A 27,890-nucleotide genomic window follows, 5' to 3' on the forward strand; every position below is an offset into this window, starting at 1 on the left:
ACTCTGGGGACGAATGGGCACAAACGCACGACGAAGAGAACAGGGACACAGAATGTTAAAAAATAAGGGATTTACTGAAGACACAGAGAAAAGATGACAGGGACATGATGAGGGGGCAGGCAGACAGATAATCAACAGACAATGGTTCCGCAGTAGGCAGGTAGTCGGACAGGCAAGGGGCTAGTAATGGAATGAAGAAATTGCTGATAGTCTTCGGAATCTGGGACCCAGCTACCATAGGGGAAGATAACGATCGGATGAGGAGTGACTGGAAATCCCGTGGAGACTCTTTATAGGTGCATAGGCCAACTATCCCCAATGGAGACTCAGTGGTACGTACCAGGGATCTCTTCTTCATGCACTCCATGACCATGAGGAAAATCTGCTGAGCCTGAGCACGGTTGTAGCTGAAGGTCTTCTGGATGGTGACCAGTAGCTGGTCTTTGACGTTATCACTCACCATCCTGGTAGGACAATTCAACTAGGTTAGTATAGTTATCTTATCAAAGAGGTTACTATAGCTACGATATCCACTAGGTTGCAATAGTTACGTGATCAACTAGGTTACTATAGTAACGTTATCAACTAGGTTTCTATAGTTACGTTATCAACTAGGTTGCTATAGTAACCTTATCAACTAGGTTACTGTCGTTACATTATCACTCAACAACCTGGTAGGACAAGGTATTTCTAAGATATCATGCGTAGTAACAAGTTAATTGTACATATATAGTCAAACGTTATTGCATATATTTGACAGTTTTACATAAATACACAACGCACAGCTTAGAAGACAATGTATCAGTTAAAAGATTGTGCGAGATGTATCGATTGTTGTGTGCGCGTGTGTGTGTTTGTGTAAGGCTGTATTTGAGTGCCGTCATGTCACAGAATGTTTTGCGTGCACAATGCACACCGTGGCCTCACACTCTCTCTCACTCACCCGTCCTCTTCGCTGTATTTGTGTGCAAAGGAAATGATGTCAGAGGCCCGCCCGCTGCCGTCACAGACCACCACGGGCACCGGCGGCTCCTCCCTCAGGCTCTCCAGAACGATGGAGATCACGTTGGGCCCGCCCTCCAGAGTCAGACAGACCAGAGGCACGCCCTGACCCAAACCTACAACACACACACACACACACACACACATTAATACCCCGCAGACTCACACACACAAACAAATACACCACAGGCAACACACACACATTTCTTAAAGCGATGGATGTGAAGACTTTGAGTATTTACATACGACAATTTACGATGAAACAAAATATTAGAACACACACAAGCAAGCGCACAATATATTCCTCCTCTCCTGTGAGGGGTGAGAGCTTGAAGCAAGTGGTGACAGCTGAGCTTCCCTTTGCTGTCCCTGCCTTGCTGAAAGCTCCAGGCATAGGATGACAAAGGGAAACCCACAGGTCACATCAGGGGAACCCACACCAGGGAAACCCACACCAGGAAACCCACACCAGGGAACCTCACAGGTCAACATGCGCGAGGGTTCATAGGTCAAAGGAAGGTCAACGCTGTCTGTGTCCATGTGTATGTGTGTGTCTGTGTCTATTTTTGTGTGTGTGTCTGTGTCCATGTGTGTGTGTGTGTCTATTTTTGTGTGTGTGTCTGTGTCCGTGTGTGTGTGTCTGTGTCCATGTGTGTGTGTCGGTGTCCAGTCCATGTGTGTGTGTCTGTGTCCATTTGTGTGTGTCTGTGTCCATTTGTGTGTGTGTCTGTGTCCGTGTGTGTGTGTGTGTGTGTGTGTGTCTGTGTCCATGTGTGTGTGTCTGTGTCCATTTGTGTGTGTCTGTGTCCATGTGTGTGTGTCTGTCACTATGTCCATGTGTGTGTCTGTGTCCATGTGTGTGTGTGTGTGTGTGTGTGTGTGTGTGTCCATATGTGTGTGTGTGTGTGTGTCCATGTGTGAGGACTCACGCGTGTTGATCTTCTGCAGGGAGATGTGCTTCTCCAGCTGTCGGCGCAGGCGGACCTCGGCGCCGTACTTGCCGCAGGTGCCGTTGTCGGCCAGTATGAAGTGGGAGTGGCTGCTGTTCAGCGGCGACAGCTTGCTGAGCGGGTTGGACATGGTCTGGTACGGCCTGGTCACCTTTCAGAGAGGACGAATGACACGGGTCTTCACCAAAAGTCACTGGATACTCAAAGCTTAAAAGGTGAGACATTATACCACCAGGTGTGAGTGCGATTAGCCGTTACAATCGGCCTCTTCTGACATCACTAGTGGGCGTGTCCACCTAGATGTGTGCTGGATAGATCAGTCTACCAGCCTACCCAGTGGACTGTAGCAAACATTGCTCATCTATCCGTCACACATCTAGGTGGACACGGCCACTTGTGATGTCAGAAGTGGCAGATTTTCAAAACGGCTTGTGACGGATAATCACACTCACACTTGGTGGTATAATATGTCACCTTTAATACATTTTAGAAGACAGTTTAATCTTCAGGGTTCCTGTTGTAACTTTTTGTTGTATTTTTTATTTGGCATATCAAGTACATTTGAGCCCATTTACTTCACTTCAATAATCCTATCAGTGTATAACCTGTTTTATAACGGGAGATTATTATTCTTACATCTTTGCCAATGAGGTCTTCCTTATTCTCCACGATCCCCCATGGAGCAAAGCCGATGGCACACACCTTCCCCCTAGACTTGGAGGAGTGGTCTTTCAGTGCATCCCCAACATGCCGGATCACCCCTACACAATACAACGGCATAGGAATAGACAGAAGTGCTTATTCTAAATCATCTGAATGGACAATATTTAGGAGGTACTCAACGAGATAAGCAACAGGAAAAAGCAAAATTAAGGTGACATTTTAACTCACATCGGCTGATCAACGTTAATCAACAATAATCAACAATGCCAATCAACGTGTCTTGAGTGCTTAAGAGGGAATTCAGCTCCAAGGAGCCATGATTCCATTGTCCTCAAGCCATTGTTTACTCTTACACCCTGCATTTATTTTGTTGTCGCTGTTCAGATCTGTAATGAGGCTCAAATCTCCCCACAGTGTCCACAATCATCAGTGTTTTGCAGGAGTTTCTATAAGTAGGAAATCTGCACATCGCCTGCTGGAGAAAAGTTCAACTGCGGCGTTGCAGCTACAGCAGGGACCAAGTTTATGGCATATAGGCGTGTAAACAAGACATATTTTGGAAAATGAATCAAAGGGTGCTGAAACCTGTTCAAAATAAACCCCCTCATGACGATTCTAGTGGTAAACTGATAGCAAAAAGTATGCGTATTAGTGGTGCCACGTTTCAGAATTTTGAGATGAAAGAGTTCTGACTTTATGCTCAAATTCTGAAGTTAAATTCAGAAAAGAAAAAAATGTAATCCGGCCCTAAACCTCCTCCGTATCGATCCGCGCATCTGGTGAGGGCAAACAAATGTAGAGGTCTGGTGTTATTTGAAGCAGACACTGGTGGCCGGTATGTGGAGGGTGTTAGAGAATGGACCTTTTCTTTTTTCCTTTCAAACGTCCATTCCCAAAGAAAACCCAATGTTGGACGATCATTGCATATTACGTTGTCTTCTATATGAACTTGTGTCTTGGGAAACCTTATTTCAAATCTTTGAAATGAATGGAGTTCTGTACCGGTACTGACTCCCCCCGTGAAGATCCAGGCTCCGGTGGTGACAGCAGCTTTGATCAGCCCCTTCCCAAACACCTGCTTGAGCTTGGGCTGCAGCTCAAAGTTCTGCAGACCTCCGTGGACCGAGATGAGGAGGGTGGGCAGCTCCAGCTGCCAGTCTTTCACCATCAGGTGGAGCAGGGAGTCAGGCTTGGAGTCGTGTGACACCCGGATGTACTGAGGACAAATACACAGAGTGAGCTTCCCAAGACCAGAAACACAGTGTTTTCCTATAATACAGGGCCATTTTTCTGTATATGTCCATGTACTGGGCCATGTACTGTATATGTATCCTGGTATATGATTGAGCAATCCGTTTTTGATTCAAAAACGTCAACTCAACTTAATCCACACAAAATGTCTGTGTGTGTGTGTTTTTTTTTTTCTGTCCTTCTGTGTGTGTGTGTTCGTGTGTGTGTGTGGATGCGTGCGTTGTGTGTGTGTGTGTGTGTGTGGGGCGGGGGGTTGTCTGTCTGTCTCTGTGTGTCTGTGTGTCTGTGTGTCTGTGTGTCTGTGTGTCTGTCTGTGTGTCTGTCTGTCTGTCTGTCTGTCTGTCTGTCTGTCTGTCTGTCTGTCTGTCTGTCTGTCTGTCTGTCTGTCTGTCTGTCTGTCTGTCTGTCTGTCTGTCTGTCTGTCTGTCTGTGTGTCTGTGTGTCTGTCTGTGTGTGTGTGGGTGTGTGTGTGTGTGTGTGTGTGTGTGTGTGTGCGTGTGTATCTCTGTGTGTGTCTGTATGTGAAAGGAAAATAATGAAAGGCCCTTGCTGTGTACCATGGCCTTGTTTGTGTGACCACCGCCCTTGAACTCGAGACTGCCGTAGGAGTCTGTGGGGGAGACCTGCGTGTGTTTGGCCACAGACCAGCGCTCGGGCGGCAGCTCCACCACCTGGACCAGAGGGTTGGCCTCCTCTTTGGCCGGGGCCCCGGGGGGAAGGGCCACATGCTGGGTCACCAGCTGACCACAGCTGCACCTGATGGCGCAGAGGAGGCAAAATAGATGAGATTTGTTTTTTTACTTTATCTTATTGTTACTTTTGTTTTATGTTTATTTCATATTTTTTTAAGGTCAAACCATCAAAAACAGCCATCACTTTGTGAAACATTTGCGACACTCTAAATGAAGTTGCCCAATTGTTGTTTTATTTCAGATTGTGCGCTGTAGCATTCCACACAGATCTCTTGTGAAAGTCAACATCAGTTGGATTGTAAAGGTTTATTAAACAGAACACATTACCTTGTCGCATCTTTACTGGGGATGATTTGGATGCATTCTCTTTTCTGAAATGTTCTCTCTATCCATGCTCTCTGTATCTGGGGGGTCAAGCATAGAAGAGGTAGAATGGTTTAAACTTTTAAGTAGACACTAATGAGTGGACACAATTTGGCTCTTGAATACACAAATGTGGAAAACACATTCTATACTAACAAAATAGCATGAACCTAAAACTGCCTTGATGATGACAAGAGTGTGATATCCCCGAAACATAGTATATATTTAATAGACATTTTAATATAACATTCTGCATGTGATCGCCTGTTGCATTCAGAGCATTAAAAGCCCCCCACCCGCAACTTACTACAAGAAACGCGTCTTGGAGCTGTTATCATGACAATCATGTGAATGTGTCCTTCTAATTGGGACAAAGCCCTTTCATCACAAAGTGCCGCACAGTTAAGCCTCTTACAGAGAGTCTGCTCCTAATCCGATCCAAACGGTGACACAAAGAACGGGAACACACTCACAACCCCCCGGACCGCTCAACAATGACATGTTGGAGAGAGACAGAACCAGAGAGAGAGAGAGAGAGAGAGAGAGAGAGAGAGAGAGAGAGAGAGAGAGAGAGAGAGAGAGAGAGAGAGAGAGAGAGAGAGAGAGAGAGAGAGAGAGAGAGAGAGAGAGAGAGAGAGAGAGAGAGAGAGAGAGAGAGAGAGAGAGAGAGAGAGAGAGAGAGAGAGAGAGAGAGAGAGAGAGAGAGAGAGAGAGAGAGAGAGAGAGAGAGAGAGAGAGAGAGAGAGAGAAAAAGAGAAAATCCATATCCATATCTCTAATGACTGTATTATTATACATCCTAGTGTATTGTTAGGCCACAGTATTTGCCCAGGGACTTCGACTGCACTTTGTCAAATACATTCACTCTGGATAATGGTCAGGATTAAATTCACATGGTTAAGTCCAAAAGCTACAATGCCCTCTGTGGAATCAAACACTGTACATTTCACATTCATCATGAACCATGACACAATGCCTCTCAGATTAGATTTTTCAGGAATGTTGTAACTATCACAACTGACAAATAAATCAAGACACATATTTATTTGTCCAAAATGTCATACAGGGCTAATTAAATGATTCATCAAGTAAAAAATCCAATAAATATATAAAGAAAAATGTTTTACTGGAGGCTGGAGATTCCATTATTTAAAAGTTTTTTAATGACACCTACCTGATAATACATATATCATGTTTTGTCAATGCTCAAAGGGAATAGGTAGAGGTCAACCAAATAGCTTTGGCCAGTAAAATACTGTTACACGGCATGGATCAGATGTAACCCTTCAGCACGGTTGCATTTCCCCCCCGCCTTGGCAGATCTTACCTTATGGTTTTACACCCATCCCTGAGCGCGCATTGGGTTGGCAAGCAGCAACCTCTAGCAGAAAACCAGCCTGTTCTCTCTCTCTTCACCGGCCCTCCCATCTTCAAGATGCTCCCTGCTGGAGCACTGGAGCCCAGTGAACTCCGTATGAAACTAGTTCACTTTATGCATCAGGGGTTCATATGACCAGCATGTGAGCAAGAAGGGCCTTTGTTCAGCCCAGTCCCATGACTCCAGTCCAAGGTAATCCTTTTGCCAGTCCCATGATTGCACCATTTGAACCCTGGGTATGTTCATTCCCCCACTGCTTTCTCTCACACTCTCACGCACGCGCACGCACACGCACACGCACACACACACACACACACACACACACACACACGCACACACGCATTCTCATTCTTCTTCTAAAGCTCTATTTCATCTATTTGTGCAGATTAAAGAAAGTTTCAACAATAGAGAGTAAACAGAAAGTATTGTAGGAAGACAAAGGAAAGAGGATGTAGGCCAGCTGTAATGTGGCCATTTAATTTCGTTATGTCTGATCCCCTGCTGCTTGTGTTGAAGACAATTTGCATAATTGGGTGAATTAGGTGGTGGTTTGTTTCAGAACGTATCAAATTTTTAGTCCATGATTATCATTTTGACCAAAACAACTTTTGCATGTGCTGGTTAATTCGAAAAAAGCATAATAACCACATACAGGAGAGAAGTAGAGCGTTAAAATGAATAAGGGTTCTTAACCAAATCCACGTGCACTTTGGCGACTCCAGCCTCACGAGGAACAGTTCTCCTATTCAAACGCTTAACGCACACCCTTTCCATGCACCAATCCTCCCAACACCGCCGGTCTATCAGCAGCTGCCGTATGAATGACATCAGGTGATCACTTTCTCGGGGGAAGTCAAGAGGACCCAAATTGACTGGTACACGCCAACACTATTCCCCTGCTTAACTCGGCTTCGGTGCTGTGTTCATTAGGACAAAAACCATAAACAAGGAATGCAGCGGGAGGATTTAGGCTTCATTATGAGATTATCAGTGGTTTACAAGGAACAAAACAAAATGTTATCCCATAACAAGTAGTTACATCACTGGTTTAGATGATGATGATGATGAAGATGATAATGAAATAGCAAAGATAAAGGGATTTTGAAAAAGGCAGCTCTTTGATTCGACATCTAGATTTCATCTTATCTTACTGTTTGTATATTTTGGTAAATTTATACTATCTTGCAACCATACAATATTTTTGCTTGGACAAAATAACATTATCAGCATATTATACTACATTTATTGTGCTTAAAGAAATACTTATTATTTTCCGAGTGATGAGTGCTGGTATCTAAGTTTTCAGCCACTTTTTGCACCAATTGTAACCAACCAATAATACAATAGTCTTCACATAGCCAACATCAATGGGGCTGACAAACACGGGACCGACAAGCTGGCAATTAGCCTGCAGGGTCAGCCACCCTCTTAAAGAGATGTGGCCACAAGGTATGCAGTGTATAACATGCATACCAGGAGCCTATCTACGGCCCTGCTTCTAAACTGATATTAACATGGACCTGCTTCTAAACTGATATTAACATGGACCTGCTACTAAACTGATATTAACATGGACCTGCTTCTAAACTGATATTAACATGGACCTGCTTCTAAACTGATATTAACATGGACCTGCTTCTAAACTGATATTAACATGGACCTGCTTCTAAACTGATATTAACATGGGGCCTTTTATGGCCCTGCATTTAAACTGATATTAACATGGGGCCTATCTATGGCCCTGCTTCTAAACTGATATTGACATGGGGTATTTCTATGGCCCATCATCTAAACTGGGGGCCTTTCTGGGCCTTTCGATGGCCTTGATACTAAACTAATATTACCATGGGCCCGATCTATTGCCCCGATTCTAAATGATATTAATATGGGGCCTATGGCACTGCTTCTTGATAATGGAGAGGTATTTCCACTATATAATAAAATGTTATATAACGTAGATAATGAACTGATAATGGATACCAGACTAGAGTTATTTTTACTGATCAATCACAACTTTGTAAGACTAGCACTATGGATGAAACATGGCTTGGTATGTTATCTGGGATCCGGCAGTCCTATGTACTATGTTATAGTCAATCTTAGGGAGGGCGGAGCAGAGCTTTGGCCGGAGACCTCCACTGCAAGCAGCGGAGTTACACCTCATTTCCTGTTTCATTACAGAGATATTTTACTGAAGAAAACGTATCCACTGGAAGGGGAATCCGAAGGGGATATTAATAGGTGTATTTCTACAGTGGCCAAATGGTGTTGATTTTAAACCTTTACAGAGCCGTTTTCACAGTTTACTGCTCTTTGGATATCGTATTAGTGTATTTGTAAGGATTTTCTGCGTATCCCTTTGAAGCCATTGTTCATTTTATGTTGTTGATTATAACAGTAAAAATGTTTTCTAAGTATATTTGTGGAGTACATTTGTGACTGCAGGTAGGTTGATGTAAATGGTGAAAATTATGATTCGGGTGGAGTGAGGTTTGGCGAGCAGGCAGTGTCTCGGTCAGAGGACGGTGGTAGGGGGGATGAATAAGAGCAGGGAGGAGGCAGGGTTTGATGCAGCACAATTTGGTGTATTTCTTATTCTTTTCGTTTACTTGATGCTTTGTCTTGCAACAATCTCACTCAGTGACGATGGAGACTAATCCATTTTCCCATGTGGAGACTTTCACCTCCACTAAATCCCACTGTAGAGGCGAGCCATACTAGAAAGGATGCGCAGATAAACTTTTGCATGGATGAACAGAGAGACATACAGTAGATAATCAGTGCTTTCTTCACCTGACCCGTCTCCTGACCCCTTTGCTTTTGCCCTTGACACTCACCACCATTCTCCTTGGATTGGAAATGTACATGATGGCAGTGCATTAATCACATGAAAGCACAATGGGAAGCTTAGGTTGGGCCAGATGCTCCTCACCGTTTCATTCTCCTAGTTGAACACACAGGTCACACTCTCTCTTTGCGAAAGACCTGCACAGACCAGCTGTTGTGTTCACCCCTGACCTCCACTAATTGCTATAATGCTATACTCTGCTATCTAAAGAGAGATCCCAAGTAATCTGGCTCATTGGCTACAGCCGTCTCTCTAAAGAGGGGTTCAACTTGAACCACAGATCCTTTCAAAATCAAAACGTACGTATATCTTCTGTCTGCGATCTATCTATCTGTCATATAAATGCTTAATTGACTGCATGCATAACACACTATTTTGTCATATAAATGGTCAATTGACTGCATGTACTGTATGCCACCCTATTTTGTAAAAATAAATGGTAGGTTGACTGCATGTATGCCGCACTTTTCTGACAAGCTGAAAGCTAGGTCTATGTACACATCTTATTATGTGTATAAAATACATAAATATGGAAGCTTTCACAAAAAAACGAATATATTTCTGACCGTTTAGCTTGTAAAAAGTGAGTGTGGATGCCTGCAGGGATATGTAGATGGGCTTTAGTACCTCTCTCTCACTGCTGTATCCCCCCCCCCCAACCTGTACTCATTCTGTCCTGATTCAGCACCAGGTTGGCTGGTACCTTATCACCTCCTTACGCCCCTTCAAATCAATTGCACTAAGTGGAGGACAGGTGTGTTGCATCAATGCTTTATCAGCAGGGGACAAGGTCACCACGTCAGCCAATCACAGGTTATGTATGCAATTGCACGTGTTTAACCTAGAAACGGAATACTCTAATTCAAACTGGTTTATATGTTTTCTTGGGTTCTCCTTTAAAGGGGTTACTCCACTCCATTGCTCTCATATTGTATTTTCCTTTCTGTCGCACATTTCAATTTTATAAATCTATAATGCAAAATGTCCTTCTATGTACCAGTAGAAAGTATATGTTATACATTTGTTTAATGCTACCCAGTCGTGTTCTGCACAGCTACACAGATTTCTGGCTAAGTCGGTTTTACTTTGAAACAATTATGAGGAACCTTTCCAAAGACATTCACAGAGAATGTGTTCCCTTTGATTATCTTTTGACATCACACTGTATATAGATACGTTTAGAGAATACCAATGCAAGGATACCAAAGTCAAAGTATTTAATTTCAGAAAAATATTTAGTGTTAAAATAAAGTCTATGTCAAACATGGCTCTGCAGATGGACCTTACCTTCTGTGAGCTGGACGAGGCACTGCGCTTAATGGAAGAGCGCTTGGTGGAGCCACTTTTCTTCATTCCACCCAGACCCCTGCCCTCCATTCCCCCGGGTACTGCGATGTTCTTCCTCCGTCTCAAACTGTGTCCTCATCGTCGGTCATAACTCCTGTCAATGCGGCTGTAGACCCCTCTTCCACTTGACCAACTTCAGGACATTTTTTATCTGGCCTGCACACTCACAAAATCAAACACACACAGCTACCAACAGCAGTCCTGGTGGGAAACCCAGTCTCCAGGTATCACAATGCCTGTTGTCTCCTCTATGCACCAGGCCTTAAAGGGAGACATGATGCTCTGGAAGTTTAGCTCGGCAGCTCACCAGCAACCTGATCTATAGACCCCTGTTCTCCTGTCCACTCTCCTCCTCTTGTCCGTAATCAGGATTAACAGACACTACTGGGCAGTGGGGCACTGCACTTAAATGGATGGAGGTTTAACAAATGGTTATTGAAGGTAAATCTTCTTTAGAACAACTCGCGCTCTGAAACGGCTTTTGACAAAGTGTGCAGGAGGCATACGAAATGTTTAGGGTATGTTTCTATGAAGAGCTATGAGTGCTAAGGGACATCATGTAAATGCTTTTATCAAAGGATCGTGGGGATTACTAAAACGTGCAACAATGGATCAACCCACTGCATCTGTCTTACGAGTGTGGCACTAGAAGTTCTGTTGATTTTTAGTGAGTGACCATCAGTCATAAAACATTGTCAAATCGAGTACTTCAAAACAGGCATCCGTAATAATTGTGTTTAGGTGGCAAACATTGCAATAAAGTGCTTTGCATTACTGATCATACAGTGCAACACCATACAAAACATTGCCATATAATGCAATAACTAAAACACAGAATTGCACTGTAAATGATTTTATAAACGTGTCAATCATAAATAAACACTGGAACTGGGACACAAACATTTACTGTCTTTATGTCCATGCACTGTCTGCAGGAAATCCATTCATGTCCAAGGGCACCAATATTAAAATGCCAGAAAAATATATTCATCGAAGGGGTGAAGACAAAACACAATATAAAGACTACAAGACAATATGAATATAAGGTCAAAAGAATATAGGGAATGGCTTTGAGCAGGACAACATCTTTTGCCAGATGGATGCATTGTGTTCTGTATCTTCTGTAAAACTTCAGACAATATGATTTTACTTTCTTCCTTGGGTCACAATGGGCTTTTGAAGATATGCTGATTATCCCCATTTTTGTCCTTATCTCGGGCGACAGGTTTGTTTATCCAAGGTCAAATCTACGTTTAATTCCTATGCATAGATCTAGGCATAATAGATAACAAAAAGATGTGGTGGCCTATGCAATTTCAAGCACTCGCAATTTTATAGCTCTCATTAGATTTTTAGAAACATGATTCTGGGCTGACAATTTTAAGTAGAGACAATGTTTTTAAGTAGGATGTATTTCAATAGAAGTTTAAAGTTCATTGACCATATTCACCCTAATAGGGAAATGAACCTTTGTTTTCCCTAGGCCTAAAGGTTGCGCCATAGTCTTTTGGAAAATTGCACAGAATAACGTATTCCATCAATAGCATGTCAGTAATGGTTCAATATTTGCTCATAACTGAATGACGGGCAAGATGCATGCTGTATTAAGGGGGGGGGGGGGGGGGGGCAGCAGCTATTGTTCTAATTATATGCCTACTTCATCAGGTTAGAATCGGTAGGCAAATTCAACATACCAGCCTACATAAACATATTGTACACACTTCATTTCAAATATAGGTTTATTAAAGATGACTCAGCTCAACAATACCACTCAAAATGTGGCGATTGCCTGATGAAAAAAAGAAAAAGTAAGAATCATGCAACTACTATGGCTAGACTGGTCCGTTCACTCACTGGTCCTACAGATTCAAGGTCATATATGTACAAGGTTTGTTTCAACTCTTCTTTACAGAACATTTCTGTGATAAATTATATATACAGTCTTGACTGTGGTTAAGGCTTTGTCCTGTGCCCCCATTTTCCATCTTGTCAACAGATGTTCTTCACTCTGCATTTGACCCAGTGTCTGAGGGAAGAGGGCAAAGAGAAGGTTCAGATGTGGTGGAACAAGTGACGGTAGCAGTATAAAGAAGACACTAACCCAAGTATAGAAGTTTTGGAAATCTGTCCTTATAGGCAAGAGCAACATACAAATGTATTTATATATATATCCATCAATAAAGAGGCTGTACAGTACTGAAATGAATGCTTACGATGAATGAAATAAAATGTATTTTTTTATTAGATGGTTTCACTAGCCTGAAAATCAAGACCCACATCTAGAAAGCTGTAGGGTCTGGCAACGAGTAATGAAAATACCACATGAAGGGCGGTGTCACACCAAAATTGTACCGCCTACGTAATCCGCGTTCGAAAATTCCAAACCTGCCTGGCAACTGATGATCGCGTCGAACGTTGCCTGGCAACTGATGATCGCGTCGAACGTTGCCTGGCAACTGATGATCGCGTCGAACGTTGCCTGGCAACAGACGATCGCGTTGAACGATGACGTCTATTATCTAAATTTAATTAACACAAGCTAGCTAGACTACATACACTTTAAACACTCAGTTTACTATCTAAATTCGATTAAACAATTAAATACAATACAAATATAAACTACGATACACTTTAAACACTCAGTTTACTAGCTAAATTCAATACAAATATAAAGTAAAAACAAGTGTTATCTGTATTATGTTATTTCGTCTTGATGAGCACGAATGTTTTTTGAAACCTGCCTGGCAACGGACAATCGCGTCGATTGATGACGTAATGTTTCGACGCGCGTAGGCGGTACAATTTTCGCCCCCAGTACAATTTTGGTGTGACAGCACCAAGCATGCATTTTCACACAACATTACCACCAATCAGAAGAATACAAGGGGTGCCGTATCCGGAACCCCATACGCTAAACTACCAGCGGAGCTAACCGATAGATTAGACTCTTGCCGTATCTGGTTGCTAAAACAGCAAATGAAAGCTTTTATCACCATCTTCTGTTCCTCTTTTAGAGGAAAAGACAAGTAACTATTTTATTGTAGCGGCCAATGCAGTTTCAAACAATTGGTGTTCTTCCGTAGCCATCTTACAATGTTTACTGACTTATTCCGTAGCAGCGCTGTCGTCATCTGCTTAGCTCGCTTCTGGGCCGCCTATATCAGATACACCGATGTGATTGGTTAATGTTCTGATCAAGGGGAGTCGGGGAATGATATATATTACTCATTCCAAGAGTGACTCGCTGAGCAAATTCAAATTTTGCTCTCGCAAGAACTCTGGATTTCCAGGGTAATGTTTCACCGTATTCAAGAATAAAGTCACAATGTGCAAGATTGAGCCAATCCCAAGTAGGCAAAACAACTCAATAACAGTATTATGTACACTCTGGTTTTGCCACTGTGTTACACGAACAACCGCAGCTATTAAGCTGGCTTGGTGAGTGGAAGGGATTCAATAGTAAGAGTATTGTAAACAAAGAGGTAGAGGCTGGCTAGCATTGTTTATTGTAGAATATATCAGTCAATGGATGTGATTGTATTAATAACTACTTAAGATATAGTAGTAAGCTCAAGCGACTTGAAGTGTCACACATTGGGAATTTAACTTGTATAATAACAACAAGTAATCCAAACCTGACACATAAATATTTTTGTAGAAGTATTTGTGAAGAGTTAACTTACTCTTTCCATCGCAAGCGACAATTTTGACTTTATCCACCTTGACCAGGTCAGTGACTTCCCTGAACTCCACGTCGTTCAAAACAAATGTCCACACGTTGTCGCAGAATCTGTAGGTGTTTAGTGAGCCCTGGAGGTAAAACAAAACATGTATTTAGCATATGAAAGATGTTTTCTTCGTTTCTGTAATATATGGTCTTTCTTTAACCAGTAGAAGTAGAAAGTAAGCTAAACATTTTGCAATACAGGCTTTTGAAGATATGGTATGGATCCGCATGCACATCATGTTATTTGCCCTGGAGAATGACATGTATGAGAATCAGTAACATATTTTCGAAGCCTGTAAACCAAAAGGTTTACTATGGACCCACACACAAACACAGTTGATCAATAAGCAACTTACTCGGAAGTTGACCCTGTTCCGTACCCGGTTGGCCAGTGCTGTATTGATGGCTTTATCGAACTGGAGCAGCACCTGTAGTGCTAGTTGGGGGGTTATTTGCTGTGTCTACAAAAAAAGGAGGAAATCAACACAACAACAACAATTAATTGCTGACGTGGCTGGCTGGTGGGGTACGTTTAATTCATAACCCTAATATTGTGAAAGGCTATAAAGGGCTGTAGTCATCTAACCCTAACTCAATAATAATTATCGAGCTGGTTTAAAATAAATAAAAAGATACACGACAGAAGGTTAGCTGGCCATCACAGAATTATCCTCATGTATTGGTGTTAGCATCCCTACGGGGCAACAAAGGAGGGAAAACGTATAACGCTTACAATTGACCGCGCAAAACGATGCACAACAACATATTCAGCAGCAAGAAAATACAGATGCAAATCAACATGGATAACATTTCGGTCATACTATCATAGTGGTCCACTAGAAAAGCGCGCTAACAGCTAACCGTCCCCCGTTACCTGGATGAGCTCGTCCAGGCTCTCCTGGAGACTGTTGCCCAGCGTCGTGTTTCTGTAGAGCTGATACGCCATTGCTATAAACGGATATAGTTGCTAATAAAGTCACAATTATGTTGCAGAAGCTTCCCGAACAACAATCAATTCCCCAGAACTAGCAAGCGAGCTGTTGTAGCCCTGGTGGTTCTAATCACGTGATCTGTGTACGGGTCGCCCGAAGGACCAAAACGGTCGAAGACATTTGGATGGACCGTGACCGTATGCACTATGCATGTGAATGTCGACAATGTGTTGTAATTATTTAACATCCAATTTACAAGGCATAAAGGTGTTATAAATAGTTTAAAGCGCGATGCAACCTCGGTTTGACTAATAAGTGCAAATACCGTGTTTCAGGATTATACCACTAGGTGGTAGCAAAATTCAAAGTATAAATCAAAGGGGGAAAATGCAGCATAGGCTACTTCTTGTGTGTTACATCCACAAATGTCAACGTCAACAAATGTGTGTTATTTAGGGTTACGACTAGTAGCAGCAGACCGATGCCTTCTAAAACCAATTCTTATGGTGACATACAATGATTATATTAAATTCTATATTCATTATTGTCCCATGAGAACATTTGTTTTTACCCTGGCTCATGCTGGAGCGTTGTCTGATATACATCAGACAACAACTATACATAACAACATAATTGCAGTTTACAACATATTTAAAATATAATGGCTGCCATGGCTTGATATTGCACATGGACACATGGGTTTATGGCTTATCATTTTGCACATCCTGTCAATAATTGTGGACGTTTTAAAGCACTTATATACATTGTCACCAATGTTCATGGTCTCAGTTATAATTCAGCATTAAACATTTGCTCACGGGAAAATTGTGAAAGTGTTAAACAATTAATAAGGCTGTACAATTCATGTCTGTTAGGAATAATGGCTTTGTGGTCAAGAATAAGAAGAATTTATATTAAATGCTGACTGCAATTCATTTCACATCTCTATCATTACCAGGATGGTTCAAATAATGAAGCAACATTGACATTAGGCAAATTTGAGTGTGTATTTACAGAATGCAGTTCTTCATTAAGGGAGGCAAACACAACAAGAAAAGACGTGATACATCATGATTAGATCAGTCTATGTGGCTACTTCAGGATTATTAATGGTTATTTAGGTGAGTCTTAAAGCTGAAATATTGTATCTATTTATCTGAATGTGAAAAAGAGTATAATGCAGTTATTTGGACACCGTAGTGAAGTGTTGTCGCAACATAAAGGAAAAACCATTAACATGATCTATGCATTTGGGTTCTCAAATAAAAAGTAATGGCGTTCACTTAACTTATTTAAATCTCTTATGGTTGTGGCTCTCTGTGAGTTTTAGAGACTGCGGTGTAAGTAATGATGATAAATAAAGACAACAAGCAGGAAACGGTAACAGCTTCCTTTATTTAATTACTGTCAAACTGAATGACTAGAGCTAAACGTACCATTCACCACATGCAGCAATTCACACATCGGTATCATTAACACTTTTGGGTGTCATGTTTTAATAATCAAAAAAATAATAACCCTTTTTAATCTCACCTGAATAATTTGTTTCACATTTTCACCCTATAACCCTTTTTGTTTTGAATGCATGGCTGAAAGACTAAATCTTAAAACACACAGTAAATCTTGAAACACACACGCACACACACACATAAAGGTCTGCCATTTAGAGCAGGGCTGTCAAAGCTTTTATAAGGAAGTTCAATCTTTTTGATAAATATACATCAACGGATGTTTGGGATGAAGCCTTTTCAGCCTGTACAGAGGGCAGAATAGTGTAGGTGCTAGGGTTAGATTCACCATGTCAGCGGTCTACCTGAAGGCATCCTTGAGCAAGAAGCCACTAACTGCTACTTAATGTATCTGAACTCAGTGAGTGGCTTGGACAATAGCGTCTGCTAAAACGCATGTCTCCTGAGGCCACCCGACATGAGAGCTTCACTAATGCAGGATTAGTTTGAAAGATCTGGAATTGGTTAATAAAGGATTACTTAATTTCTTCATTGTCATTATGTACATTATGTACCCAGATGTACCCAGACTTAAACAACTAAAAGTTTTTGTATAATGACCCTTTGGCTTCAAAGATTGGGCATATACTGACTGATGTAGGCAACTAGACATACAGTATATAAAGCAATAAAGGGTTTAGAACTATATCAAACATATTTTCTGACTCTTCAATATCTTCCACGAGAATGTACTGGCTGAACTGCGTACTTCTTTAATTATTGTGACTCCCAGACACTCAAAGGTATCGCTGAAAAGACTAAATAACTTAGACAATAATATGTTTTATCAGACAGAGCATAATAAACTCATACGTGTGAGATCATAACATGACACTAAAAACCTGAAGAGTAAACTTCTCATGATTATTAATTAATAAAAAAAACATAATATATGAACCCGAAGAAGGAACTTGGATTGTAAAACTTCCTATTAACAGATTCTGTATGATTCAAGTCACGTATCAGTGGACCTTGTGTGGATACAGGGATTCTGTTCAGCAACAATTCTCTCGGCTGAAGCTCACTGTGGGAAACTAATTTGATGTATTTAGTTTAGATTATCACCAGCTGACATTAACAAGATTAATTATAGTGCACTGCAGACATTTGTTCATTGAGATCTAAAGGCTTTATTAAGCAAGAAATAATCTCCCCAAATTAAGTTCCCTGAGTATATTTGTCATTTACTGTAATTACAAAGCAATCTTAAATATAAGAACTGCTCATCTTTTGAAGTTCCAAATGGTAATCCGTATCCTAAATCCTAAAATAAGTTCTAATTAGCAAATGAGTCGAAAAAACATGTCTGCTTGAAACGCGCAATGCATTTGTATAAAAGAGCTCCATACACTAGAAACATTTTGGTTCTGTGCATAGGAATTGGGCGTTCTTCCACATCATCACATGATACTATTCACATAACAACAAAGAAAAAATTTTCACAATGTGTTTTGCATTGACGCATTTCAACTGATGATGTCTTAAGAGAAGCATGTAAATACAACAGAAGAATGGAAGCATGTATTTAGTAGCCTACAAGTGGGTACGAGTATAATCGATCAATCGCTTATCGTCGTAGACGTGCCTCGTCTATCTTTTTTCAGAACCTTTTATGCCCCTCACAGGAGATGCACGTCATAACAACTCATTGGCTCCATTTATTAAACGTAGTCTCTGTACAAAATAGAAAATAAATAAATATATTGATAAAACCTACACAGTGGCTTTGAGCTTGTGCACGAAACAGGCCCAATTCTTCACGACGATCAACATGTAACAAACAAAATCGCGTCCACTACTTAAATCAGTTGTGACGTAAATGGGCATCGCACTGGTGAAAAAGACCTTTCACCCCTTAACCTCATACAGCCACTGAGGATGTGTTCATGTTTCATCCATCCATCCCTTGACCGCATACAGCCAGTTAAGATGTTTGTATGCTGGATCCTTTTGACCCTTAACCTCATACAGCCAGTGAAGATGTGTGCATCCTTCATCCTATCGCTAAAATACCCTTTGTATTTTGAGGATTCAATTATAATGGCAGTTTTGCCAAACGGGCATAGTATAATTGTATAATGTCAAAATAGAAAGAAATAGAAAGGTTTGCTGCTAGGATAACAAGAGAGTTGAGCTCTGGAGAAACATCTGCTAAATGAAGAACCAGGAAGAATCATCGGCTGAACACACAAGAACATTCAGTTGGATCAACTTGTTTATCATGATGCTTTATTGATGATAATTAATAATGAATAATTTGTCGCTGACATAATAAACAGAACAACTAAAATAATAGCAGAACCAGACATCAAAATGATACAGATGTGCACATATCTTTAATAACTGAACATGTTTTGCTGCTATGTTTTTCCCAAAATAACACAATTAATCTATATTCAGTTTAAAGTTATTCACAACATAAACATCATCAGCTTCCCCATAGACCGCTTGTATTTTTGAATACAATATTAAATCTGCTTTAAATTAGGTACCATGTTAGAATTATCAAAATAAGAGTGTGATATAGCTTTTATACAACAATTCTACAAGTAAAGAGTAAAAAGCGATTATGATTTGTTTGTTTGTTTAATCATCTTTCTTGATCAACCAACACAAATAGTTCCACAATTGGGCTGGGACCGGGCTGTTGCCAAGCAACACATAAACATTTTCCTGCACACTAACTTGCTACTTTGTGTGGGAAGTTACTCTAGTTTACCGTTTGTCTGAAAGCTCTGTTTGGCAGAGTGGTGTTACTATGTACGTTAAATTGTTTAGTAATCATGAGCATGAGCACCGCAGACTGGAAGGTGCCAACTTTAGGTGTGAGGTGTGCCTTAAGAGCTCTATAATGACACGGTCTCTGGGGATGTGAAGTATATGTTATCGTAATATTTATGGGGAAATTAATGTTGCCTAATAGATCTAGAATAGAGATCATTCCAATCTTATTATGTTATGCGGCAGAATGGTATGATCCGGGCTGTTTCTTAGAGAATTAAGGGCCACTGCAACTGGGGGATAGTTGATGAGATGGACTATAGTGATTAGTGTAACAACTGTACATGCCTTACATTTATTTGTAAATATTTTGTAAATATGTGAAATTTAACATTTCTAAAAATATGTGTGTGTGTGTGTGTGTGTGTGTGTGTGTGTGTGTGTGTGTGTGTGTGTGTGTGTGTGTGTGTGTGTGTGTGTGTGTGTGCGTGTGTGCGTGTGTGTGTGTGTGTGTGTGTGTGTGTGTGCGCGTGTGTGTGTTAATACGAATGACACAGACAAACTGAGGAACCAGGCCCTAACACAAACCCAGGGTAGAGGTCCTGGGTGAAGGTGGACTGGAAGGTGTGGATGTGTGTCAGTGTGTCTGAGGACCCTCCTACATCTGGGGACACTCTGTAGAAGGACAGAGTGCCAGCAGGCCGGTCCAGATACACTCCAACTCTGTTAGAGCCAGCGGGGGGGAGACATATCTCTTTTCCACTATTGTCGTACCGAGAAATGTATACACCATCATCAGAACATTGAAGACTCCAGGACGTGTTCTTCCCTCCAAGCCTGCTGTCATTAGCCCTTCCTTTCCTTGTGATTTCTCTGTATGTCACTCCTATAGAAACACGTCCTTCCCTCTCTACCTCCCAGTAACAGCGGTCAGTCAGACCCTCTCTACACAGCACCTGGGACCGGGAATCAAATCTCTCTGGGTGATCCGGATACGACTGGTCCCCTCCAACCATCGTCACCGTTCTGTGGTCCTCAGACAGAGAGAGTCGTCTGTGGGCTGTGTTTGGGTCCAGTGTGAGTTCACAGGCATCTGATGGGAGAACAAGACATTAGGCTGCGGAATTATTATAATTACAATAAAATATGTATTATTATTAGTATTACTAATAACGCCATTGCCACATATAAAGTTTAACCTCCCCATATCAGAGCTGAAGCATAGTGGACAAGGTGATCTTTTCAGCCCGAAGTGTGTGAGATTGCCGTCACTCATCTACCATTGAAATTGGTCAGCCAAACCAAAAACGTGGCAAAATGTGGTTCCTTAGGTCCCTGGTTAACATGTGAGCAGCATTAAAGCAGATGCACTTCAGAAGTGCACTGTGTGTGTGTGTGTGTGTGTGTGTGTGTGTGTGTGTGCTCTATGCTTGAGCTCTGATGTGTGTAAGCCTTAATATTAATACCATTCTAGTTTAATCTGTGGGAATAGTCCTATCATTATAATAATCTTATTATGAATGTGTTGTTATGTATAATAGAATGACAGTAGTGATAACAAAAACGTGTTAGTAATTATAACTAATAATAGGGTGATAATAATATAAATAACAGTTGTTTATGTGTTAGAATATATTTACATATATATACATCATATCATAGACATAATTACTAATAATTAATGAAGGGAAGGTACAACCTTTGTGTCTCACAAAGTGGTTGTGAACATTTGTGGGTTGTCTTAACTTGAATTTAGAATATATATAAATCCGACATTCTCTGCAACTTCAAGCTCTTTCATAGTGGTCGATTTATGGGATGAATCAAACAACATTTTCTAAAAGAATGAAAGGCCAGAGTCTCCATTGGGACCCTTTGTAATGTAAACAGGGGGGCGTAACATATAAATCCCCTGTGCTCAACAAGTATATTTTCAATCTATTAAGAATTTTACGTCTGTTAAACAAGAACCAGGTAACAGATGAGACTTTACATTTGACGTCATCACGCTCAACAGAAGTCAATGAGACAAAGCGAAAATATATGAAAACGGGTGTAAAACTAAAACTGTTGAATCCCGACAAGTATGATATCGAAAATCTGTTAAGATAAGTATACAGATCCAAATGTGATGTTTTCGTGAAAAAGTATGTTAGGAGGAAAAAAATAATTGGTCGGTTACATAGTTTGTAGAGAACAATACAGAAACAATGCAGCCTAAGAAGAACATAAGATGAATGCGGCTGAGCAGCACTCAGCTAATTGACCCAAAAAATAACACGTTCATTTTGACAGATTTGATTGGGATCGTGAACAATGTAAATATTCATAAGAAACATGATGTCAAGCATAATTTTCATCATTTTGTTGTGATGACACTTACACTTTTCTAGAGCTGATTTCAGGTCAGGCACCTTCTTCATCTCCATGTCCAGTGTCTCCTTCAGCTGATCCAGAGAACTCCTCAAGGTCCCTACGTATGATGGGTGACGGACCTCCACCGTTTTCCAGTCCCTGGTGGGTGGAGGATTCTTCAGGGACATGAAAGTCTGGAGGAAGAAGAGGTGGTCTTCACTGTGTGAGAACTGCGTCACCTCTGAGCTTCTTTTGTTCAGTTCTTCTATTTCCTGCTCAAGTTCTTTTGTGAGGCCTTCAGCTTGTTCTTCTGTTGATTTCAGCTTCTCTTTTACCATTTTGTTGAGATCATCACGACACTTTTCAATACAGTGTATCAGTGCAGTGAGGACCTCCACACCATCGGCTATCTCTCTGTCTGCATCTGCTTTGATGAGTCTAACTGTGTCTTTGATCTCCTGAATCTTTTGTTGTCTCTCCGTGATCATCTGCTGAACTTCAGACTCCATCTTCCCCAGCTGGGCCATCTTAACTTCATATTCCTCCTTTAACGGTACAACAGGATGGGACTTGTGGTCCATCTCTGTGCAGAACAGACACACACACGCCTGTTCAGTCTGGCAGAATTGCGCCAGAAGTTGGTTGTGTTTCTTACACATCCTGTCTTCCAGATGGTTCATAGGCTGGACCAGTTGATGTCTCTTCAGAATTGCAATTCTCTGATGGGGCTCCAGGTGGGTCTGACAGTAAGAGATAAAACACACAAGGCAGGACTTCACGGCCTTCAGCTGGGTCCCAGTACAGACGTCACAGGGAACTTCTCCAGGTTCAACACAAGGCTGCTCTTTAACTCGTATGAACGTTGTAAACTGATCAACCATCTCTGAAAAGAGGGTATTGACCCGTAAATCAGGTCTTATTTGGAAGATCTCGTTGCAAACAGGACATTTGTACTGGTCTTTGTCATCCCAGAACGTTGTAATACAGGTTCTGCAGAAGTTGTGTCCACATGGTGTGGAGACTGGGCTGTTGAACACATCCAGACAGATGGGACATGAAAAGTTCTCCTCAGACGAAGAACTGTTAGAAGTGGCCATTCCTAGAAAACATTTGAATTATTAGGTTAAAAAGAGTGCCTTTGTTTTTTTCATAATGTGTTCAAAAGTTAAATAAAATAAAAAGTCATTATAATGTTTGAATTTATGCATAATACATATTTTTATTTCAAACAGAACAGGCAGGTACAACATGGAACCCCAGACACGTCAGCTTTATCATGATTTTGGGTCAATATGTAAATGTTTTCGGGCTGTCGGATCTTCGTTCAACGTAATTTTACCTTGGTCACTATCGGTTATGTGTTAAAACATCGTATGAATGTGTCAAAAAACATTTGGTTTTGGTACACAGCCTCAACTATTACAACCTTACACTATCAGAGTTCAGATGTAGGAACTGTGTGGAGCATCATGTACAATGTTGATGATCAACCCAGTCTCACATCAAAATGCATACCAACTACATCCACAGCAGAAAACAGTCGTTTTACAATAAAGGCTCTAAAAATGTGAGGTGCCTACGTTTTCTTGGCCTATTATTTTCTATAGGCCTGCGTCCACGTCAAGTGACTGTTACGTTTCTGTCTGCAAAATCAAACAACTAGGTTGTCATATTAGTGGTAATGCAATATGATGATATACATTTAGCTTAAAAAATATATATTTTCATAAAATTCATTCATTGAATATAACGTTAGTTCTTACTAAAAATTATTTCAGAAAAGAAAATTGTTGGAATATTACTTTTTCTATCGTTGCTAGGGTGGTTGACGCTGATATCGCTGAATTTTTTTTCTATTAAGCAATGTGCCTGTTATTGTCATAAAAGTGGTGCAATGAGTAGGGGACTTAGGGGTCAAGGACACCAACAAGTGAGCTATAGACCAGGGGTGGCGCAGGCTCCTTTACACCTTTTGACATAGACTTGTCCACAGGCCAGTTGTGTTTACATGCCTTCAGGCACGAATTTCTACTTTATTCTACTGTTGAAGGTCACGCCCCTTTTCCCCTCCTTTCGGGCTAGAGAGGCCAAAATGCACATTCGCCGTTGTCCCCCGAATTACATCTCCGAGATTTAGAGTCCTAGTGCTTACAAAAATATAACTTTGGCCCGCAATAGCTAGTATATCAGAATGCGGTGTAAAAGGCAGTTTTGGAGATAGGAAGTCCTACTGCCCTTGTACTTGACAACCTTATTTTAGGACCTCACTGGGACCGCCACATCGAACCTTGGCCCTCTCAGGCCCCGGGTCAGAGAGGGGAGTCAAGTGGTTTAGTGTTAGGGTTACAGTTATGGTCCACCTTAGACCGAGACTGGGTACCCCCAGCCCATTCTGCCGGCGATTGGAATTTGCCCTGCACAAGGGTATGGAGAAGAGCAATACATTTCTCCCGCTTTTGCGGGAGCCAATCACCAAGCTGGCTCTTCCCCCTGCTGCGCTATTGGCTGGTTTAATCGAATGAAAACAGGGCAGCGACGGCAAGCAGCCAATTGCCTAAAAAGTATTTGACAATTCTGTGTGAGCCTTTGCTGTAGAGCAAGAGTGCCCCTATTTATATTATAGCAGACCCTAATGGCCTAATTCTAGGCTCCCATTAATGGCTTGTTTATTTACATCTTTGTATGACCTCTCACTGTCCGTCCACACCAGAAGCGAATTGAGCGACCAAATCGCCGGAAGTCATTCACTTTCTATGGGCAAGAGCGACCAAAGCGACCAAAGCGACCAACGCTACCAGCGGCCAAAGTTGAGCGACCAGAGCGTCAAAAAGAAGTTGAAAACTTTTTAACTTTATGCAAATGACTATTATTCGCTTCAGCGACCAAACACTGACAGCCAATCGGAATGTAGACGCTCTTCGCTTGCGTGGATCCCAGGGAACATCGGCAGGCACTTTGGTTCCTACCTACCTTTATTCACTCACTGAACAAAATGTCGGCTGAAGTATTAATCGCGGCTGTAACTGGGCACCCGGTGTTGTACGAACCCACCCTTTTTCAGTTCAGAGATCGAAACGCCATAGTGGTTTGGATATCAAGTGATGATAAGCGGGAGAATTTATAGGCTACATCTAGAACGTTCGTATTTAAGCGGGAATCATTATAATTTGCTCTACATGCCACCAATCTAACCAACCAATCGCGTGTAGCATGCTTTAAACAAAACCGTCACATAAACAAACTAATCGACAAGACGAGGGATAAATGAGAAGGGATATATCTGTCTTTTATCCCTCTATTCCCCACTATTCACGGAGCCTGAGGTGAATAATTTTTAATTAAATAGTCTAGATAGATAGATAGTCAAGTCTTTATTAATACCAAACGACACAAATCGTCGGGAATCCATTTAGGTGGTTCGTCCCACACAGGACAGTAGCCTACAAGACCACACAGAACAAGTCTGACTGGACATACACACAATACATCACATTAAAACTAGACACGCGTTGATAGATAGATAGACAGAAAGACCTAGATAGATAGATATGTTCGATTATTTGCCTTGCGGAGCCAACCAGTCCTGTGCACGTATGCAAATTAGCCATGTGCGCTAACGTCTATTTGTTTTGAATGCGACGAATGAGTGCAGATCATGATTTGCAGATCCAGATCAGTGAAACATATTTCAACTACTACAGCACGCAGGGTTTTTTGTTCTCGGTTGTAATTAGCCTACATTTTAGGATTTTTATATTGGGGGGAATCACTGTCCTACTTGTTGCGAAGCACTTTATCGAACAAGCAAAACCGTCTCGGCAATATGGCCAAGGTGTATGGGAGAGTTCAATATTTGATATGGCTGTCTGTAGGGCCTACTAAACGCATACGGCTCCTTTAAATGCGTCTGCATAATTGAATTGTACGTCATGAGCGACTTGAGCGACCAAAGCGAACAGAAAAATTCGCAGCGACGCTTTGGTCGCTCCTGGTGTGGACGTACAGTCAGGGAGGGATTGCATCACTTTCGGTTGGACTAGGACCACCAAATGTATCATCTTGTAAGTCCTTCAAAAAAAGACCCGATGTCTTTAGCTGATTCCCAAGGGTACTAGACTACTAGATCACCCACCAATTCCAATACTTCCGGTTGGACTAGAGCCTCCAAACATATGTTTCTAGTAATGTTTAATGCCCTCATTCATTTAGAAGTGGTCAATAGGAGTAAATCCCCCCAACCTATAATCTGCGACCGGGGGTCTTGGCTGTCACCCATGGCCCACGGTCACACACACACACACACACACACACACACACACACACACACACACACACACACACACACACACACACACACACACACACACACACACACACACACACACACACACACACACACACACTATGGGGAGACACATACACACACAGAGACAATTGAATAGCATACTTGACTCTTCCGTCTTCTCACACGCTTAATAATGTGGTTGATGATTGAGATAATTCAGATAGATTCCATTCTCCATCTTTAGAAATGAAACAACTATTAATCTGGTTCTTCATTCCTTTACTGGTTCTTCGTCCTTCATTCCTAACCAATTACACATGAGGGTTTTTTGCCTCGGCGGCACTCGGGAGGAACTGTTCTGTCTGGCGCACCTTAGAAAATCTGTCTATTCGCCAGCGGAGCTCAGTTTACAACAAAACAAAACAATGTATGGCAGCTCAACTGTCACATGCTGTTATGTTATCAAAACCCACTTTAAAGCAGAATCTATATCAAAATGTCAATCAGAATATGTCATCAATATTGTTTGTTTTTGCAGACAGAAACTTGAGATGACTTGTTACGTGACGTTTAGACCTAAAAAAACGTAGGCATCTCCAATTTTTAGAGCCGTTATTGTAAAACCATTACGTTTTCCCGTGTTGACAAACGTAGTTATACTACATTTTGATGTGAGACTGGGTTAAGATGACACAGCTATTGGAAAGAAGTGTCACTCCATACTTCATGACCATATATGCACTTCCTCATGATGTATATGACATCAAAACCCGATCTGTGATAAGACGCAGGCCTACAGAAAATAAGACTCATACAAAATGATGTTTAAACCTTCACTGACAAAGATGGCCAACGTCATGACTACTAATAATAACCATGATAACAACTGTGCATTATATATAATATCATCGAATAATAATATTAATAATAATGATAATGATAACAATAATGCAAAGATTAACTGTGAATACCTAATATTCTTATTAATGATAATACAGTTTACTCCCAGCTGAACGGTTCTGGTTCCGATCCCCAATGTCAGCAGCCTAACCTGACGGCCTCATCATGCTCCCTAAGCCATACCTGTTCTTAAGGACCACTTTGGATAAAGAATCTGCTTATATATTAATTAATTAAATAGTAGTTTATTTTTGACAAATAGCAGTGCGGCCAATTATCTTCATCAAAAACAGTGATAAGATTCCAGTAGGCTACAGTTTAGCTTTGTTGTTAATAAACCTATTCAACAAAGTTTTTTTACCGCAATCAATACATTTAAATCAACCTATTGAGATGATATTCAGGCGATATTTATGACATATGACAGATCAGAGTTGACTACAGTACCTTTGTCTTCTTCCTGCTGTGATAAAGTGAGCCATACCAAACCGTGCGACTCATTACAAGGAAACGATGTTGTGAACCAACCAGTTGGACCAGTTCCCTGGCCACACATATACGCAGACACACACAATTTGAGGTGTGTTTAATACTTTAATTGTTGTTACAACAGTGAATTCTGTTGTTACAACATTGAATTCACTCTTGTTATTCTACGTTTTCCTATTATTGGGTGTCAAGCAGCGAAGCTACGAGACAACGTATTGTTATTGTATGTTTTCCTATTATTATTATTATTATTATTATTATTCTGCCATGGGAGTCTATGGCAGCCCATAGAACACCTTGGTCAAAAGTTGTGAAATTTGGCACACGGATTCAGGATCGTCCCATGATCCCTCACAGCAAATTTGTGGTCACTAACTCGTGAGCTCTAGCTCCACCAACAGGTCAAAGTTGGACATGTATTCATGTTTATAACTTTTGACCCATTTATCCAATATTCAAAACAAGGTATCATTGGAATC

At 41.2% G+C, this 27,890-nt stretch overlaps 3 protein-coding genes and 2 long non-coding RNA genes across 8 annotated transcripts in view; 2 read left to right on the forward strand and 3 right to left on the reverse strand.

Annotated features, from left to right (window-relative positions):
* The window catches only part of LOC132471520 (transient receptor potential cation channel subfamily M member 1-like), a 29,293-nt gene extending 17,238 nt beyond the window's left edge, over nucleotides 1-12,055 (reverse strand). For both annotated transcript variants that reach the window (XM_060070612.1, XM_060070611.1), the window contains exons 1-8: nucleotides 10,435-12,055; nucleotides 4,886-4,962; nucleotides 4,424-4,622; nucleotides 3,618-3,831; nucleotides 2,589-2,713; nucleotides 1,932-2,103; nucleotides 944-1,118; nucleotides 341-464 (exon numbers count right to left, since the gene is read on the reverse strand). In XM_060070612.1, the coding sequence (XP_059926595.1) occupies nucleotides 341-464; nucleotides 944-1,118; nucleotides 1,932-2,103; nucleotides 2,589-2,713; nucleotides 3,618-3,831; nucleotides 4,424-4,622; nucleotides 4,886-4,962; nucleotides 10,435-10,524 (1,176 nt within the window). In that variant the 5' untranslated portion in view covers nucleotides 10,525-12,055. The remainder of the gene's footprint in view (nucleotides 1-340; nucleotides 465-943; nucleotides 1,119-1,931; nucleotides 2,104-2,588; nucleotides 2,714-3,617; nucleotides 3,832-4,423; nucleotides 4,623-4,885; nucleotides 4,963-10,434) is intronic.
* Nucleotides 9,378-10,550, forward strand: LOC132471526 (uncharacterized). The gene is made up of 3 exons (XR_009528855.1): nucleotides 9,378-9,446; nucleotides 9,833-9,960; nucleotides 10,424-10,550. It is a non-coding gene; the product is annotated as an uncharacterized LOC132471526 (long non-coding RNA).
* Nucleotides 12,056-12,215: 160 nt separating the features above from the next.
* On the reverse strand, nucleotides 12,216-15,306 carry gtf2a2 (general transcription factor IIA, 2). 3 transcript variants are annotated; one of them, XM_060070618.1, is made up of 5 exons: nucleotides 15,096-15,306; nucleotides 14,578-14,682; nucleotides 14,178-14,304; nucleotides 13,600-13,649; nucleotides 12,216-12,520 (listed from the first exon to the last, which is right to left on the reverse strand). In XM_060070618.1, the coding sequence occupies exons 1-4, from the start codon at nucleotides 15,165-15,167 to the stop codon at nucleotides 13,630-13,632; spliced, it is 324 nt and encodes a 107-aa protein (XP_059926601.1). In that variant the 5' UTR covers nucleotides 15,168-15,306; the 3' UTR covers nucleotides 12,216-12,520; nucleotides 13,600-13,629. The 3 variants fall into 3 exon arrangements, with proteins under 3 accessions (XP_059926601.1, XP_059926600.1, XP_059926599.1); XM_060070617.1 differs by having other exon boundaries at nucleotides 13,587-13,649; nucleotides 15,096-15,305; XM_060070616.1 differs by lacking the exon at nucleotides 13,600-13,649.
* Nucleotides 14,642-20,093, forward strand: LOC132471525 (uncharacterized). Its single transcript, XR_009528854.1, has 2 exons — nucleotides 14,642-14,747; nucleotides 19,940-20,093. It is a non-coding gene; the product is annotated as an uncharacterized LOC132471525 (long non-coding RNA).
* Nucleotides 18,869-27,517, reverse strand: LOC132471521 (tripartite motif-containing protein 16-like). Its single transcript, XM_060070613.1, has 3 exons — nucleotides 27,370-27,517; nucleotides 21,766-22,836; nucleotides 18,869-20,475 (listed from the first exon to the last, which is right to left on the reverse strand). Exons 1-3 carry the CDS (start codon nucleotides 27,476-27,478, stop codon nucleotides 19,922-19,924), a joined length of 1,734 nt encoding a protein of 577 aa, XP_059926596.1. The 5' UTR covers nucleotides 27,479-27,517; the 3' UTR covers nucleotides 18,869-19,921.
* Between the last annotated feature and the right edge of the window lie 373 nt (nucleotides 27,518-27,890).

This window comes from Gadus macrocephalus, chromosome 14, assembly GCF_031168955.1.
Source record: "Gadus macrocephalus chromosome 14, ASM3116895v1".
In the NCBI taxonomy this organism is placed as follows: Eukaryota; Metazoa; Chordata; class Actinopteri; order Gadiformes; family Gadidae; genus Gadus; species Gadus macrocephalus.